The following is a 19520-nucleotide window of genomic DNA, read 5'->3' on the forward strand; positions in this document are numbered from 1 at the left end:
GTTGTATGCATTAATCATCATTGAATAATAGTATAGTTATATACTTGTGTGACACAAATGTTTTCTATTTCGAAGTGTTGATATGTGTGTGATTTCGTTTCTTCAATTGTTCTCGGGCCTCTCTATTATGCTGTTTTGCTTACTCTCTTGACTCGCGGTGAAATCTTATGAAACATTGGTTCCAGAAACAGTGTTAGTCTGTTTGTCAATTCTATGAAATAACTGTTTTCTATTGGTGTCTAAGTTTATTTAATTTTACTATTTAGTATGTGTTTGGAAACCATTGAACTTAATGCCAATCTATCCTTCCCTTTCCTTTTATGTTTGTGCATTGGAATGTCCGAAACCTCCATTTAACAGGGTGCAAACGGATTCCCAAACACGCCCTTAATGATTTAATGCACAAGTTTTGCCCCTTCTGTTTTTCAGGTTTCCCAATCCTACCTTTTAGTTTCGTACACGACCAGCTTTAACTCTGATTTCAAGAAAACCAAGTAGATTAGTTACAATACCACATTTATGAATTACGTAGACTCTCTGGTCTTCTTTGGCAAATTGCGCGAGTTTTTTATTTTTATTTTTTATCGGCAAATGTTAGTTGTGGCTTTGCTTTTAAGCTTCACTTCTCTCAATTGGTCTTGGTATGTGTGTGTTAGTTTCATATGAATGATCTTTTCATTTCTAAATCCTTTGCTTCTCTGTATTTTTGCCTATTGTTTTTAAGGTAAATTTCACCCGATTACAGGTGCAACTTAACCATATAATTAAAGGAATGGATATTTCAATGCTGTATTCCTGAACTTGTCCAAAGAAAGCCATTTCTATTAATTGAAATATTGTACTTTCAGGTGATGGATGTGATTTTGATACCTTATGTTTGTTTTCTCGGGTAACGAGATCTGTTGAGTTTGCCTCGGTAGGCAGAGATGGACATTGCTGCTCTTTTAACTTCTGCTGGAGTTAACATTGCTGTGTGCGTGGTGCTCTTTTCACTCTATTCAGTATTGCGGAAACAACCCAGCAATGTCCGTGTGTACTTTGGAAGAAGGGTAGCATCTCGGTGTTCAAAAAGCCGTGATCTTTGTTTGGAAAGATTTGTTCCCTCTCCGACTTGGGTAATGAAAGCATGGGAAACAACTCAAGATGAAATGCTGAGTACTGGTGGCCTGGATGCGGTGGTTTTTAGCAGAATGGTTGTGTTCAGGTTGTTCAATCATTTTAAAATTGAAACTTTTCAAAGCTTCATGTCTTATACTGTGGCAGACTATGGTGAAATGGTTATACTATAAGTTTTAATCTGAAATCCACAAGATCCCAAGCAACTGAGTGAAGTTATCTTAATTCTAGATAAGTAGAAGTGAATAGATGGTAAGGTATTAGGCTCAATTATTTTGATATTTTCTTTGTTTTTGAACTCGACTTTCTGGAAGCACCTGGTCCCAAGAATCATATGCCAGGAGTACATGTTTTGATAACATGGCACCGGCATTATGCACTACAAAAAGTCTTAGATCAATATTTATTAAAATGCTGAAAGTGTGTTGCACCACAATTTTATGATTTGCTTGAGTTTCTGAAATAAATGAAGCTAAACATTAAAAGTGATCTGAAAGTCCGAAGTGGGATATTGTTGCAAGTCACAATTCAATGCATATATGTATGTACTGTTGGACCGTGCAAGTACTTAAAATCTCATGTACTGTTATGGCAAGATCTGAATTATTTTTATAAGATACAGATTTGTGTCTGTTCTACCCACATATATCATCTGTAATGATGGTTATTATACTGCGTGCATAAGAAATTATTTGCTTAACAATTTGTACAATAATAGTTGGAACTGGGACTCATGCTCACCGAAGAGATACTGCTGTTGATTATATATGATGCTTAATTGATATAGGTAAGCCAGTTTAAGTCATCAAGTTAAAATAGCTTTTTGGTGAAGCTAAACTGAAATTTGCGTTGGGCCCTTTATGAAATTTCACCATCTTTTGCATTTCAGTATGGCAAATTTGCCCAACTTATTCTATTTACTTGAAGAGTTTTTTGTGTTTGCTTTCAGCACCATTTTATGTTACTCAAATTGAAACCAGCTGTTAATCACCCACTTAAAAGCACATCAAATGAAAGAAAATGAAGTGTAAACGAATTTCTATTGTCCATTTTGTGGCTTTAGTGCCTTACTAATTGTTGATATTGCTTTTTTCTCTTTCAGTATTCGAGTATTTTCTGTTGCTGCTGTCATCTGCACTACTCTAGTGCTTCCAGTGAATTATTATGGTCGGGACAGAATACATAAGAATATACCTTTCGAATCACTGGAAGTATTTACCATTGAGAATGTTATAGAAGGATCTCGGTGGTATGAACTCACAATAGAAAATAGAAAGTGATTTCTTCAGGTTTTATAGCAAGAATGAATAATGCTCAATTTTTTTTTTTGGATCTGCCTTGTCCGTGGTTTTGATATTTTTTTTCCCTTTACTTAGAATTATATGTGATTTTAAGTTTAAATTTTTTTCTCACTACTCAAGTCTCTTTATTTACAATTAAGTAAATATTTATTTTTGTTATTAAATTTCTTTTGCTTTAAATCTTTAAATTCTTATTTTCTAATCAAAATTTTTAATAATTTAGTTGACTAAATTTTTTAAAATCTTCTTTTGTTAAAAAATCATTAACCAAAATATTAAATCTTACTGGAAAAAAATGGTTCAATAATTCTCCCCTTCTAAACTTTAATTTCACATCTTATAAAATCTTTCAAACTTTATTAAAATTTCACTAATTTTTTTATGTTCCAAATCCATCATAAATTCTCAAATATTGGATAGAAAATGATAATTTGAGAATTTTTTATAAAAGAAAATTGACAATAAGAGTAAATTTGCTTAACTTAAAAGAGAGAAAAGTTTTATTGCCTCAAAATCTAAAATTGCTTACACTCTAATTTAAATTGACTGAAACTGCAATTAAGTCTTGTTATTATTAAAATGGGAGAGATTAACCTTTTCTCCAAACAGCAACTGGAATTGTTCCAGGCTGGAATCATTCTTGTTACGATTTTTCACTCCCATTTTAGATGTTAATACATGAATAGTGAATGATTTTTATCAGGAATACTCCTACAAACTGGTTACTTATAGGTTCTATTCTTTTGCTTTATGTCAGGCTTTGGGCTCATTGTCTTGCGTTATACATCATAACTTTAACAGCTTGTTCTCTTCTTTACTGCGTAAGGAGTTGCATTAACCTGCAAGATTAATTTCTCTATCTGTTTTCAGAGTGACCTAACAAGTTATGCTTTACTTTTCCAATTTTTGAATATGACTAATTAAGTGGAAATAATATCCAGGAATACAAGAGCATTACTAATTTGCGGCTAGTACATATTACTGCATCGTCGCCAAATCCTAGTCATTTTACAATTCTTGTTCGAGGAATACCCTGGTCTTCAGAACAATTATACTGCGATACAGTGAAGAAGTTTTTCGCATTTTATCACGCACAAACATATTTGTCGCACCAAATAGTGTACAAGTCTGGTACATTTCAGAAACTGAAGGTCTGCCTCTTAACTTTAAATAGTTTTATGTTTATTTTGATTACAGTCTTATTTTTTTCTTCCAAATTAATATATATGTAATTTTTGTCTCTATCTTAGTTTATGCCATGCATAAATATTTTCATAATAGTCAATGTGCACGTATTTGATAGACAGAAATTCCATTATTTGGTTCAAGTAGATTAACTTATATGTGGGGTTATTATGGAAATAACTGTATGTTTTTCTTTCATTTTCTAATTCGTGCTTTGCTCTTTATAAGGTTATTTGGACATGGAACTTTATTCTTGTACTTCTTTTTCTTTGAAGGAATCTTTCAAACCCCAGGAATTTTACATAGTTGAGATAGAGTATCCTTTCTTTTTAAAGATTTTGATATATGCATTACTCTGAATTTTGATCTCCTTTGTGAGATGGCAAAAATTTCATCAAAGCCCTTCGATGCAATGCAATGCAGAATTAGTAAATCCTTTCTGTATAAAACTATCAAGAATAAACTCTTTCAAGAGTTTAAGCTATTGGATTAAGACTTGTGAATGATTTTATATTTAAGGTGCCCCCCTCACACAAGATGCCTTTGAGTTTAATAGTGTGGATCTGCTTAAATTCTACTTCTGTTTAGAGGAATAGAAGCAGCAATTAGGAATTTATGACCATGTGGTCGTAGAGGTTATGGCAATATGTTAAGAACCAATGCTTTAAAAAACTCAAGTTATTCAATGAAGGCTTCTGACTAATTTTATATCTAACAGAAACTAAGGTCCATGACAGGCTTCGGTTCCTGATGTTGGTAAATTTGAAAATCAAGATGATACTGGATAAATCTGAAGTCGTGTATAACACTTTCAGATTGAATCAAATTTCGGGGTTCAACCAAAATTGTTCAATCGGATAAAATCAGAAGATTATAATTCAAGAGTTTTGTTTTGGTCTTGTATGTTTTGTCACCCGTTATGCTTTCTGAACCAGAATGATTATTTATGATCAAAGAAAAGGTGGTTTTTGGCGGTTGATGGAAGTTATTTCTTTTTAAAAATTGCCGTTGATGGAAGTTTTAGTAACTTCCATGTAACTTCCAACCGTTGATGGAAGTTTTAGTAACTTCCATGTAACTTCCAAATGCCTAAACCGAACATCTCGTTATTACATTAAAACAAGCGTGCACTCTTATTTTAACATAATAAAGAGATCAATTACACTAAAATGTCCAACAAACCTCTCCCATTTTAGTGTAATTACCGATCAAATCACCAAAGTCATAACATACCACAAACTACTGCATAGATGAAATATCGTGACGATTGAATTTCATCTTAGCAAATTACACGTTTCAAATATTCGAATATCAGGGTGTCACTAAGGATTGAACCCTTTCTATTTATAATGAATACATGAAGATAATTTGCACAATAGTTTATAACATTACTCTTGCTCGACACTAATTTACTAGCCTGTGTCCCTATCCTTCATAAGCATATCAAAGCCAAGTCCCAGCTTCTTGAAGCGGCTAAATTTCATGCTTATATAGGTAGTCCTTTTCTTTCTTGCACCTGCAAATGCAATTTTTCAAAAGAACCATTGAGGAGTTATACTCCAACCTCCTTAACTTACAGAACCGAACACATTCCTTTTGGGATACTTTCGATGATGTGTTCCAATCTCTACATGTTAAGCTTTCCACATTGAATTCAGCACCTAATGTCATATTAGATGGGAATTGGGTATCTTAACATAAGAGATTTCATATGGACTTTAATCCTAATCCCACAGCCGACCTTCTTACGAGATCGCTACTTAACCCTTTGGTTAAATGATCGGCCAAATTATGCTGAGTTCTCACAAACTCAAATTTGGTGTCTTTTTGTGACAAAGTTCATATGGGGTAACCTTGTTCCTTTTGTTAGGAATTCGGTTCAACAAGTAACAGGCTGTCAACATAGCCTCACCCCAAAATCCTTCACTTACACCCGAATAGGATAACATGGAATTCACCATTTCTTTCAAGGTTCTATTCTTCCTTTCGGTTACACCATTCTGTTGTGGTGTATAGGGAGCTGTAATTTGATGTATTATTCCAGTAGATTGAAAATAAACCAGATCATAATACTCATCTCCCCTATCCGTACGAAGAGTTTTGATTAGCCCATTTTGATGAAGTTCTACCTCTTTCTTATAAATTTTAAATTTATCAAGAGCTTCATCTTTTGTATTTAATAAATATGCATAACAATACCTTGATCCATCATCAATAAAAGTAACAAGATATTTTTTATGACCTAATGATGGAGTAGCATGCAAATCACACAAATCACTATGAATAAGGTCTGAGACTTTAGTCTCACTTTTAACATCCTTAAAAGGTTTCCTAGTGGTCTTGGTCAACATGCAAGTTTTGCATTTTTCAATGTTCATATCAAAAGGAGGAATCATACTTGTTTTTGACATATCTTTTAATCTTTTGTAATGAACATGTCCTAATCTAGCATGCCAAATTTCTGATTTTGTCATATTAATTATAGAACTACACGAGGCCATACAAACAGATTCATGAAAAAAAGGAACATCAATGTTTAATTTAAACATTCCATTACAACGATAACCAAATCCAACAAACGAACCATGTCTTGACAAGATGTACTTGTCACTTTCAAGTACTTGCTTGAAACCACAATTATTTAAAACCATACCAGACAATAAGTTCTTATGAATACCAGGTACAAATAAGACATTATCCAAATACAAACTTTTTTCGGAAGTAAAACTAAATTCACACAACCTAATCCTAGGATTGGTTCAGTTGCAACATTGCCCATCTCCACAATAGAGCCATCATCGATTGGTCTAAATTCCTTGAACCAACGACGATCTTTGCACACATGGCTTGTTGCTCCCGAATCAAACCACCAAGCAACGTCATCATCCTTGTTGCTTTTCAGGATCATTAGACCCACTTGGACCAGCCTTGTTCCTTCCTTTGAACACCCGACAATCCCTCTTTAAATGACCAGGTTTCCCACACTTCCAACATGACAATTTTGTCTGTTTGTTTGGACCTTTGTTCTTATTTCCTTGAAATTTTCGTTTGTTACCTTTAGCATTGTAATTTTGCTTAACTGTTCCACTTTCCTCTACCATATTAACGAAAGAGGAACCTGCTATGTTTTTATCATTGACTTTGTTAATTTCCTGAGCCCTCAGCGACTCCTCAATCATGAAATGACTACCGAGTTGAACCAGAGTCAACTCTTCCTTCTTATGTTTCAAGGTATGCTTGAAGTCTTTCCAAGAAGAAGACAGTTTATCAATTATAGATGAAACTGCAATGGATTCATCCATTTTCAAATCATGTTGAGTAAACTGACCCAAAATCCGCAGCAGTTCATTATATTGTTCCATAACAGGCCTCGAATCAATCATTTTGTAATTAAAGAAATTACTAATAATTTGTTACTTGAGGCATCTTCTGCCATATACTTGGATTCAAGAGAGTCCCATAATTCCTTAGCAGACTCAACATTTTGATAAATATCAAAGAGAGAGTCAGACATACCGTTCAGAATGTGTCCACGAAAAATGTAATCGTCGTTCTCCCATTTCGAATGCTTCCTTGTTTGATCCAGAGTTTCGTCTTCCATAAACACCGGCATCGGTGTACTCAGCACATACACCACTTTCAATGCTGTCAAGAGAAAGTGCATCTTCTTCTGTCATCTTCTGAAATCCTGCCCTTCAAACTTGTCCAACTTCGCAAACTTGCTTGTCATCTTCGAACTATCGTTCGTCATCTCGAAAGATTTGATTCAATCTTTTGTTGGTAAATTTGAAAATCAAGATGATACTGGATAAATCTGAAGTCGTGTATAACACTTTCAGATTGAATCAAATTTCGGGGTTCAACCAAAATTGTTCAATCGGATAAAATCAGAAGATTATAATTCAAGAGTTTTGTTTTGGTCTTGTATGTTTTGTCACCCGTTATGCTTTCTGAACCAGAATGATTATTTATGATCAAAGAAAAGGTGGTTTTTGGCGGTTGATGGAAGTTATTTCTTTTTAAAAATTGCCGTTGATGGAAGTTTTAGTAACTTCCATGTAACTTCCAACCGTTGATGGAAGTTTTAGTAACTTCCATGTAACTTCCAAATGCCTAAACCGAACATCTCGTTATTACATTAAAACAAGCGTGCACTCTTATTTTAACATAATAAAGAGATCAATTACACTAAAATGTCCAACACCTGATTGTTTATCATGGTCATAGTTATTGGATTTCATTTGTATCATGTCAGTGGGATTTCTTAATATCTATGGTGTCATTCCTATTTAATGGGGGTAATCGGGCTTTTATATATGATTCCAGAAGTACAAGTACGAAATGCTTCATATTTATTTTGTGATATTAGTGTTGTTGTATACCACTTATGATCTTTAGAGTTTTTTTTTTAAAATAATATAAACTTCAAACATTCTTCTCTCTGTTGACATGACTCCTGTTTAAACTTTTGTTTCTTTTAATCTGTTTCTGCTAGGATGACACAGAATATATGTGTAAGATGCTCAGTGGTAGTTGTGGTTCAATGGAACTGCCGTGTAAGCCAAGCTTTACGCAATGTTACTTTTGTGGAGGATCCACTAATTCTTTTAAGATTATTTCTAATGACATTGATAGTATGCATGGGAGGACAAGCTACACTGACCTGCATACAAATGCAAGAAAAAAGGTCAATTTTCTGGTTGGATTGATTTATATAATTACAATATTAATAATATATGTGAACTTCTTTCATTTTTATGATCTGGTGAACTACCATGCTAAGAAGTTTCTTGATCTAATTCTAATATTGATATGTGAACCTCTTTATCTTTATTTGATTTTTAGTGATTGTCTTAATTATATCTCGTCTGCCACACTGTTTGACCTATGTCCAATTTAAACCTGGGAAACAAGTTTAAACTATTTCTAATTTATAGTTTGTCTAGGCCTCCAACATAATATTTAATTACCTTTTAATGTGAATATAGAAAAAGCCGAGTTACTTATGTGACTTGCAGGAACAAAACAATGAAAGCATCATCAAAGGAGCTTCATTCTTTTAAATCGGTAGAATAAAATTCTTGGACCAGATCCTAACCATTTTAGCTGTCAGAATGAATTGGTTCTTGGCAAAGTATTTAAGCCTTTTTTTGAACTATTTAAGAGTTTGATCTTGTTGTTTCCATTATTTATCATTAAGAATTAAATTTTACTATATGGTAAGGTTGGTCTGTGCATTAGCTAGACTCCAAGTCCTAGGGGCTCTATCTTAAGGGGGAACATGAGATAAAAAAAGAAGAAGCATTCAAATGCCTCAATCTAACAGCTTGAATTATTAGGAGAGTTGGTCTTGGACAACTGGACAAAGATACCATAGATTGGATTATTTGGGGGCGAATAACTGACAAATAGTTTCCTTTGGGGTCATTCTTAGAAGATTATTGCGTATTAGATTGATAAATGTCTATCCAAAACTATGAAATTTAAGAAAGGAACAAGTGGTGAAAATGTTCAATATGTTATAAGGTTCATCATATATTTTGCACTGGTTTATGACTTTATTTCAAGCTTATTATTTGGCTCCGACTCTGAGCCACCGGATCTGGTGGTCTGATACATTAAAATACTTGTAATATTTACTACGTGTGTATTAAGCCACAAATCAAGCAGTCGTTACTGGGATTTGTTTGGTCACTGTAGTTATAGAAGTACATATAGAGTCACACTTCTTTTGGTCCTAGAATCGCATTTTATGTGATGTTAAAAGTTTATGCTCATCTAATAAAAAAAAACATGCACTTGTTTTGGACTCTAATACAGGAATGTGCAGCTGCTTTCGTGTTCTTTAAAAGTCGGTATGCTGCTCTTACGGTTGCCCAAAATCTTCAAACATCAAATCCCATGTTATGGGTCACAGACCTAGCTCCTGAACCACCGGATGTTTACTGGGCCAACCTTTGCATACCATACAGGCAACTTTGGATCCGTAAGATATCTATATTTGTGGCTTCTGTCACCTTCGTGCTTGTATTCCTTATCCCTGTCACTTTCGCACAAGGCTTGACTCAACTGGACAAGCTAGAGAGAATGTTCCCTTTTCTGGCAGGAACACTTCAAAAGTAAGATGTTGCTCTTTCACAAGGGACAAGTTTTTCCCAATATTTATGGATTAGAATTTTGAAAGAAATAACTATGCATAATAAATTAAATGTGGAGCTTCATTTAATAAACCCTTTCTCTGAGCAACAAAGGTGCATTATATTAGAATCCATATACGATCCTAGGCCTACCACAAATTTTGCTTTGCACATTTCAAGATTTCTGAACTTATTATATACTCTATAACTCTACAAATTAGAGTGTTAAACCTGTAATTGCAATATGCCCCCATAAATAGATGATATTGAAAAATTTGTTAAAGCTGAGTAGATCTTCAAAAAAAGCTTTTAAGAAGAAATACAAAACTGTAATTCTTGATAAAAATGTTTCCATTTAGGAATTGATCAACTCACTGCATGTTTTGGTTGTGGATGGGGGACGTGAATTTTCACGTCCTAGTTAATGTTGCCTGTCTTAGCTTTAAGGTATTCTTGAAAATTGATGTGGTTTTAGGCTCTCGAACGTGTTTCCAAACACGCTGTCAACTGGTTAACTATGTTGACGAGTGTTTAGTGAGTAACTACTTGCTGACTTAATTCTTTATTAGTATTATCTTTGGTGGAAATACTTTTTTTTTACCAAGAATTCATTCTTTGTAATTTTCCCCCTAGATTTTAAGCCATTCTATTAAGCTTATTAGTTATTGCCATCTGGTCTGCTTGTTTGGCAGACCTGGTGTTTGAATATTTGAATACTAGTTGAAGTTGCTTATTGTTTGCCCTTCTACTTCACCTAATTTTAGTTTATAATTTTACACACATGCACTTTGTTTTTTACCTGATAAAAGAATAATTCATTAAGCCAAAGAAAAAAAACTACAAAGAGATGTGAGGATGAAGGATCCTCCCTGGCATAAGAAAAAAACATGAAAACGATGAAGGGAAAAGAGAAAATGAGCACAGCAAAGCTACCCAATCCCTCCCCATATCTGCTAAGGAAATCTCATTCAAAGACCCAATTGCTTTACAACAAATAGAAGGCATGTAATCTTATTCCAAATCAAGTGCAGTGCCATATATATCTCATTTCAAATAGAAGAGTTACACACAAGGAATGTCAAAAGTTTGTTTTTCTGTGAACCACGTTTCATGTAAAATGGGGATTATTATAAATTGTTGATGATTATTATTCGTGCATGGGATGTGGAAGGTTAGTTTGGTAACTTTAAATGTTCTTGTACAATTTAATGGAAATTGAGCTGGTATTTTTTTTTCCCAGGAAATTTGTGATGCAGCTGGTGACTGGTTACTTGCCAAGTGCGATTTTGGTTTTATTTTTATATGCTGTTCCACCAGTGATGATGCTCTTTTCAACAGTGGAGGGATCTATTTCTCGTAGTGGAAGGAAGAGGAGTGCATGCACCAAATTTTTGTACTTCACAATTTGGAATGTGTTTTTCGTTAATGTTTTTGCCGGGTCTGTTATCAGCCAACTCGCAGTCTTTAGTAGTATAACAGAATTACCTGCCCAACTTGCCAAGGCTGTCCCAGTGCAGGTGATATATATGCCCATAGTCATAGATGGCAAATGCCAACTGTAAATTACGTATCCCTTGTGTGGACTTACACTTGCATCAAAGATTTGAGCATCACAGAACTGTTTTTGTTCTCTTCAGTTTTTTAGAAAAGATGATTTGCTAATCCTTCCATGATTAGTTATTCACTTTACTGTGACTTTTTCATGGCATATAGGCTACCTTCTTCACAACGTATGTTTTATCATCTGGTTGGGCAAGTTTGGCATTTGAAACTATGCAACTCTATCCACTTTTCTGCAATCTGTTCCAGAGATTCATACTCGGGTATAAGGAGGATACGATGAATGGCAACCTAACTTTTCCATACCATACAGAAGTTCCAAGGATCTTACTGTTTGGATTCCTTGGGTTCACCTGTTCTATTCTGGCACCCCTAATATTGCCCTTCTTATTGTTTTACTTTGTACTTGCGTACTTCGTTTACCGGAACCAGGTTAGTACTTCTTTAATGTTTTTGTCAGCTTAATTTTATTCATCATGAAGTTAAATTGTGTGTATTTCTATTATATATGCATAAGCATGTACCTTATATGGGTATATAAGTTATTTTATATTTATTTTACACTGTTTTATTTTAGGCATTTAGTCATAGAAATCCATTCATAACTTAACATATTTTCATCTGGTGACAGTTTCCAAGCAATTTTATGTCGTGAGATTTATCAAATTAATTATTATGGGATAAATTGAGATAAGGGGCTGATTATTTATAGAAATCCGCAGTTTGGTGTCACCTTGTTTTCTTAGTGAAATTAACCACTAACCAGGTTAAATGCCGTTTCACCCTATGATTTAGCCCGGTATCAATGTGTCACTAGGAGTTCAAGCTGCTATTCTGGCATCCTCTGGATTATCTCGTGGACACAAGTCACGCACGCAACCACTGTTTCCCTTTCCATTTTTAACTGGAAAAAATGTAGCTGAAACAAACCATAAGACAGAGAGGACTTAGTTCAAACCAAGGTACACATTGAATCAGGCTACAAGGTGGGAAATCATATAATCTGAAGGGATTGTTAGCATAAGACAAGACCGGGAACTTAAGTGAATGCTTATGGCTTACATGTAAATCTAATTCTCTTCCTTTGGAAGACAAAGAACAGATTGAGTCACTGAAAGATGTCAGTCGTATAGAGAATACGATCATAGAAAATAATTTGTCTTCATTATATTTTAAGAGGACGAGCCCTGGTGCAGCGGTAAAGTTGTGTCTTGGTGACTTGTTGGTCATGGGTTCGAATCCGGAAACAGCCTCTTTGCATATGCAAGGGTAAGGCTGCGTACAACATTCCTCCCCCATACCTTCGCATAGCGAAGAGCCTCTGAGCAATGGGGTACGAAGTTTTTTTATATTTTAAGGTCTTGTCAGCAACTTCAGAAAGTAGAAACTCTTTACGTATGGCTTGAACTTGATTCCAAGGCTGGATATAGAATTTGATTATTTGGTTTACTGTATGGCAGTTTCTTCACTTAAACCCTCCCATTGCAGAGAATTTAAAAGGAGTTATGTAGATGGAAAAATAGAGTGATGCACACCTATATATCCATGCATGCAAGCAAATGTGATAGTTTTAGTTTGTTTCTAGTATAATTCCACAGTCTAAATTTTTTTTACTCCACCTTTTGTGACATGGAATGAATTCTTACTGTTTAATAACTAATTTTTATCATGAAAGGAAAAAAGGTTCCATTTAACACTATCATTTTCAGATTCTTAACGTATACATTAGAAAATATGATAGTGGGGGACAGTTATGGCCCTTGGCTCACAACACAACGGTCTTTTCGTTGCTCTTCGCTCAAGTTATTGCACTTGGGGTGTTTGGACTAAAACAATCACCAGTTGCATCTGGATTTACCATTCCACTGCTGATTTGTACCATTCTATTTAACCAATATTGTAGGCAGCGATTTCTCCCAGTATTTCAGAGAAATGCAACACAGGTGCTGTCCCTTACCCTCACTATTTCTCCCACTACTCCGTTGTTTCTCTTTCTACCCTTTAAAACTAATTGACATGTTGTTTTAGGTTCTTATTGACATGGATCGGAGAGATGAACGGTGTGGGAGAATGGATCAGATTTATGAACAAGTGCAATCAGCATACTGCCAGGCCACTCATTCTACTCAATCCGAATGTTTCAGCAGTCATCAAGGAGACAGGGAACATGTTAGAACTCCAGAAGAATTGGAGACAGGTGTAATTTTTAATGTAATTATTATAAAAGTTAATAAATTACCATAAATGACAGTTTGCAATTGAATGATAGTATAATATCTCTTTACATTGTTTATATATATAAAAAAATCTCTTTACATTGTTAATTAGTACATAGGTTATTTTCTCTTTCACTTGAAATTAAGGATATGATAGTTTGACTATGATTATTTTTTATTTTTCAGGCAAGGAAATTAGCCAAAAAGATTTGTCATGGCCGCCAGTTCTTCGTAGTTTGAGTTTGGATAATTCGGTACTTGGCGGGAAGTAATTATAGAGTTGTTAGGCTTGCAGATGTTGTGAGAATCATCGTGATGTGCCCCCAAATAGGGGGTGGTGCATGGACAATTTTGATGATCATGAAGATAATCTGGGTTCCAAATACCTGCGAAGAAAATAGGAATTGGACTTTCCGGAAAGTTCAGTTGAGCGATAGAGTGGATATATGTATCTTTATGCTATTTATCCTATTTTCAATGTAATTGTAAATTGTAAATATGCATTATATGATAACAATACAAAGGCTAATTTTTTGTTAAGTGCTAAATATATACTGTATTTCTTTCTTATACTCAGGTTTCGTAAGAGAGATCAACCGTAAGTATTTCACCTCCCTATGCTCTTTTTAACGTAAATAAATATGCATGATAATTAAGGTAATTTAGAGAAGGCTACTTTGTTTGGATACGCGATATTGTAAGCACAAGGATTAAGAACGAAATTCTACTCAAAACATGTCAAAAAGGGAGATTTAAAGACTAACAGTTCTTGGGTTCTTTAATTTTATTTTATTGGGTATAATTCTTGGATGTTGTTTGTGTTATGTGTATGTTTAAGATTCAATCTAATATCAATTTTAGTAAATAATTATTTTAATTTTATTATCATATTTATTGTTTTATTAAATGGTAATTTGACAAGTTCATGATAAACATAACGATAATAGAAAAAGTTTTTTTTTTTAAATTTTAATTTAAATTATTTTTTATTGTTGAATTATTATGAATAAAACATTAATAATCTAGATAGATCAATATATATGTAATCATCTTTATTGAATAAAGATTAATAAATCTTATTTATTAAATTGTATATATGTACATGTGAATGTCATTCAATAGGAAGTTTTCAAAAAGAAATATAATAGTTTCCTTTGACTTAAGATTATCATGATAATTAACAAATTATTTTTTATATTTTAGTTTCAGACACCTAATGCATCATGACACTAATTGAATGAATATTAAATATGATTAAATACTTGTGAAATTAATGATTAATAAAAAAGAAATCTATCAACTCTAGATAATGAGTTTGAGCTCTATGACATATCTATGACATAACTAAGACTTTGACCTGGACAATTGAATGAAAAAAGAATATGTGTTAACTTACTAGAATACCTTAAGGAGTATTATTAGACGTCTATCTTGACTGGTAAATTAATTTAATATCGGTTTAGTATTGAACCTAAAGGATCACACAAATGAGTGTTCCAACCTTTGTAAAATAAAATAATTTATTTGATAATTAAATTAAAGAATTTAATTTAATCAAATAAATATTTTAGTGGAACATTATTATATTCTTTGCTAGTACTAAGAATATAATTAACATAAACAAAGAGTATTATTTTATATGCATGGAAATTCTCTATAAAATAAGAATAAGATTTTATTGTTACATATGAGGAGATCATGTGATTGTTTATCGTAATTAATCATGTGATTATTTAGATCTGAGATAGTTTTATTTTCAAATATAAAGATAAAAAGAAATGAAATTATTTTAAATAAAATTTATCCTTTTTAAAAATATTCAAACCCATATATTTTTAATATTATAAATAGAAGCATCTACCTCCTTAAAAGAGTGTACTAGACACAAATTAAAAAAATTTAAGTCTAATTTTAGACCTAAAAAATAGAAAGAGAATTTGCTCTTTAGATTTTTATTAATCAAATAGTTGATAATAGATATTTATCTTGATATAGATATATTTAGAATTTTCATATTATTGAAAAAAAAATTTACTTCAAGAACATGCTCATGCATCTAGATACATCAATCTATTTTTCTTTATTTATTATTTTTATATATTTTAAATAAAAAATAAATCCTGATTTTTTATCGCAAGTATTGAGAACAGTTTTATATAAGTGTCAATCTGTCATTTGTATTGCTTTAATTACGTGATTTTACTTTTCAAAATACTGGAGTTTTGCTATCGAATGCAAATTAAGGAATATTTAATATATTAAACATGATTCATTACTTAGAAGAAGAAAATAATATACATTTTCTTAAACATGATTATGCTTTTGTGTGTGTTACAGTAAACTGGATCACCCTATAGACGTGTTAGGAAAATAATGGTTATTCTTTTGACACTAAGCCAAAATTCACCAATTCATTTGCGAATAGTTAGTTCAATTGGAGAACATGATGAAAATAAATTTTCTACTGTGGAATTTGTCAAGGAACAAAGTGTACCAATTTTGACTCAGGACGAATACCAAGTCTGTTAATGTTATTACACACCATTCTCATTGTTTGTATCCCCCATTACTAAATCCTCTACTTTTGTTAAAGCTAGAATATATACACCAACGTTGGCTTGAAGCGATAAATGGATGATATAGAAACAAGGCTTTTGATGCAAACCGTACTTGGATTGTTGTGGATCTACCTCCTAATAATGTGATGCATATAGGTAACAATTAAGTGGGTCTATAGAATTAAATGGAAACGCAATGTTTCTACAAAGTGTTACAAAGCCTGGTTAGTTGCAAAGGGCTACAAGCAAACTGAAGGAATATATTTTGAGGACGAAAAATGAATAAAATTGTTAGAGGTAAAATTCAAATTATATTAACTTTATAAGAATAAAAAATACATTTTAACATAATTATTTAAAAGTTTTAAATTTAGAATAGAAGGAAAAATATACGAAAAAATTATCTTTATATATAAATAGATAAATGATAAAAGTCTTAAGGTTGCATCGTTTATAATTAGTTATTGGTGTAAAAATCATTAAAATAATAATATATCAACATAGAGTGGGTCAACGTGGGCTATCTTGGAAACGGTATTAAAAAAATAACACGAAAAATAGAGTGGGCCAAGCATTATTTTTTTTGAAGATATTAAATAACATGAGCCAAGGTGAGAAAAGAATGAATCACGATTCTAAGATATGATATATTATTTTTGGCACCTTTAACACACAAAAAATAGAGTGGGCCAACGTGGGCTATCTTGGAAACGGCATTAAAAATTGTCTGCAGCCATTCTGAGGCAATGCAAGAAATGCAATTAACGAACAAAACATGTTTGTCAGGTCTAAGGGCGAGACTGAATTTTGATATGTACATGTTAGTGAGTGTCATTATCACAACATAAACAAATAAGGCCATTTCAAATTCCAATTGATTATATGATACGGATTTAAATTTGCTTAGGATTCAGAATCCAGATAGAAGGGGACTTATTATTAAAAGAATGACAGATGAATTATGCTATAAGAGAAGTCGTCGTTTGGCTTTTGTCAGGTTTAGGGCATCCCCTTCCTATATGGCCTCAATCACGGATAGGTGTTTATTAGTTTTGTTTTGTTGTTCAATTATTAATTATTATATTTCTGTATAGTATGACCTAACTCACAAGTCAAGTTTTTAAATCCTTGTTTTATGTTGTAGGATTGTTCTTTCATATTTTTTCTGGCTTTGGGATATTCCTTTTTACTTTACAGAACGAAATTATTCATATTATAAACTTTATTTTCTAAATAATTACTAATTGCTTATAGTTTATTAAGCATGCGTTTTTTTTTAATGTTTTTTTTATTTTTTATTTTTTAGCTCTTTGACGTGCTTCAATAAAAGTTATGTAGCTGTGCAATGTTTAACCACTTGAAAGTTCAGTTACTGATGGTTATAGATATTATGTGTGCGTGTCATCAGTTAATTAGAACTAAGGCAAAAGTATTAATTGGAGCATTTTTTATAATGTGATTGAATAAAATGCTACTAGGTTCTTTCTAGAATCACTTTAACAACTCTCAAGCCCCTCATCCTACGCAACACACATACTCTTCTCTAATCAGTTACTTTAATGTTGATATATTATTAGTGAAAAGATTTATTCACACCATTAATTGAGGCTGTGAAAATAAAGGAAGGAAAGAGGATTTTAGAGGAATATTCTAAGAAATTAATTAAATTAGTATAATTATTGAAGAAGTTGGATCAGTTAATGGGACCGAAGTTTGAAACTGTTGACAAACTCATAATAGCTAACCAGTTTCACAAATATGTCAACCAATTCTAACAAATCATGACCATTACTTACCAGACAATATCCATAGTGATAAAAAATTCATCTAAAAATCATTACAACTGTAATCAACTACACATATGTCAGCCAAGATATATATGAGCTACTATATGACAATGACTGCTTTGACCTTTTGAGCAAACAAGTAAAAAATGGTAGCGGTTGGTCCATAGACTAAATATTTTGTGTTGGATGCCATATATGAGCGATGATGTAAAGCTGAATCATATCTTTGTTTCATCTATTCTTTGTTTTTCACACTAGCTGAAAGCTAATAGGCAGAATAAGTGAAAGTCATCAGCAATGGGAGGTTTCCATTCTGTGAGGATCGATGTAATGATCAAAATAAAATAAAAAAGTTATAATGTTAACATAATAATCAAAAAAAGAAAAAAAAAGTTGAGTTTAAATTTTTGTCGGAAACAAAATTAATACACCAACAGTTAATATTTATTGATAAAAAATATCAAAACCAAAAACTTTTCGTAATTTTGGGAAGTGTGTATAAAAATCAGTCATTGTTGGTTGAGTATATTATTAAAGTATCATTTTAGTTGACTCAGGTTCTTAAATTAACTTTTGAACTTGAGTATTAAAAACTTGATAAACTTCAAAACAATATATAACTGTAAAAGATGATAAAACCCGCACTAATACTTTTCTAGTATGGTGTCTTAATGATTTTTTTTTTAAAAAAAATTTCTATACTTAAAACGAGAATTGTTGTAAGCAAACATTAAGTAACGCAGAAATCAACGACTTTCGTAATAATGATGGAAACCAACTCTTAGAAGCTCCATGTGTTATCATCATCCATCAATGAGTCTTAAAATTTGAAGCACACATCACTGTTTATATCATCTATTATTTTCTCGGGGAAGGGGGAGAGAGAATAAAATACATGGGGGATATACCTTGTTTGTAGAGCATATAATCAAACGGAATTTCTCGAATTTACCGCAAATGCAAAACTAGCTAGCAATGACCGATTGAGCAAAGATACACAAATCAAGTATGGAGTATAAACTAATTAATCTGATTTTGGCAGCATTTACTATATAAATGCATTTCAATCTTGCAAAGCAAACAACCATTATTAGACGAATCTTCTTAAACTTTCAGCATTCCAGCAGATAATATACATAGCTACATGATCAGATGTGGTTGTTACTTGTTATTAGAAATATAAAATACTGAAACTTGTATTTGTTTTCGTGGTTAAAAACCATATCGTACGTCCAAATTAAAAGATAACTAATTGTGTACTTCGACTAATCTGATAAAATACATGATGAGATTAAAAATTAATGCATGCTTAGATACAGTCTCAAAGGGTAGTTTGAACTGATCAACATATGCACAATACCATTGCACTTTTACTACATGTACATTTTTTTTGTTTTAAACACTAGGATCAAGGTGTCGCATACTCTAAATCACAAGATATTTTGTTAAATTGTAGACGTTATAGGTAAAATCCGCTAATGATGTTTTTACTGTTGAATGGAAAGCTGCATCGATGTTAGATATTATATTAGTGATAATGAGGAACTCATCCCTAACAAGGTATTAGTGATAAGATAAGACTTAAGAATGATGATAGGTAGGTTAAGTTCTGTACAAAAAACCAATTATTTTCTCAGTGACCCCGAGTTTCAACTTTCAA

The 19520-nt window shown here is 32.4% G+C and overlaps 1 protein-coding gene across 1 annotated transcript; it reads left to right on the plus strand.

Moving 5' to 3' along the window:
• The first annotated feature begins 926 nt into the window (after positions 1-926).
• LOC114408315 (CSC1-like protein RXW8) lies at positions 927-11764 on the plus strand. Its single transcript, XM_028371343.1, has 8 exons — positions 927-1204; positions 2219-2365; positions 3175-3238; positions 3359-3568; positions 8098-8289; positions 9423-9721; positions 10980-11256; positions 11453-11764. The coding sequence occupies exons 1-8, from the start codon at positions 927-929 to the stop codon at positions 11762-11764; spliced, it is 1779 nt and encodes a 592-aa protein (XP_028227144.1).
• The last annotated feature ends 7756 nt before the right edge of the window (positions 11765-19520 follow it).

The sequence above is a fragment of the Glycine soja genome, chromosome 4 (genome assembly GCF_004193775.1).
Source record: "Glycine soja cultivar W05 chromosome 4, ASM419377v2, whole genome shotgun sequence".
NCBI classification, from domain to species: domain Eukaryota; kingdom Viridiplantae; phylum Streptophyta; class Magnoliopsida; order Fabales; family Fabaceae; genus Glycine; species Glycine soja.

Excerpts from the sequence above, each read along its gene's own strand:
- LOC114408315 (XM_028371343.1), top strand. The coding sequence starts at position 927 with ATGGACATTGCTGCTCTTTTAACTTCTGCTGGAGTTAACATTGCTGTG. Across the intron at positions 2,366-3,174 it reads GTTATAGAAGGATCTCGGTG|GCTTTGGGCTCATTGTCTTG; the intron begins GTATGAACTCAC and ends GCTTTATGTCAG. Across the intron at positions 11,257-11,452 it reads CCAAGGCTGTCCCAGTGCAG|GCTACCTTCTTCACAACGTA; the intron begins GTGATATATATG and ends CATGGCATATAG.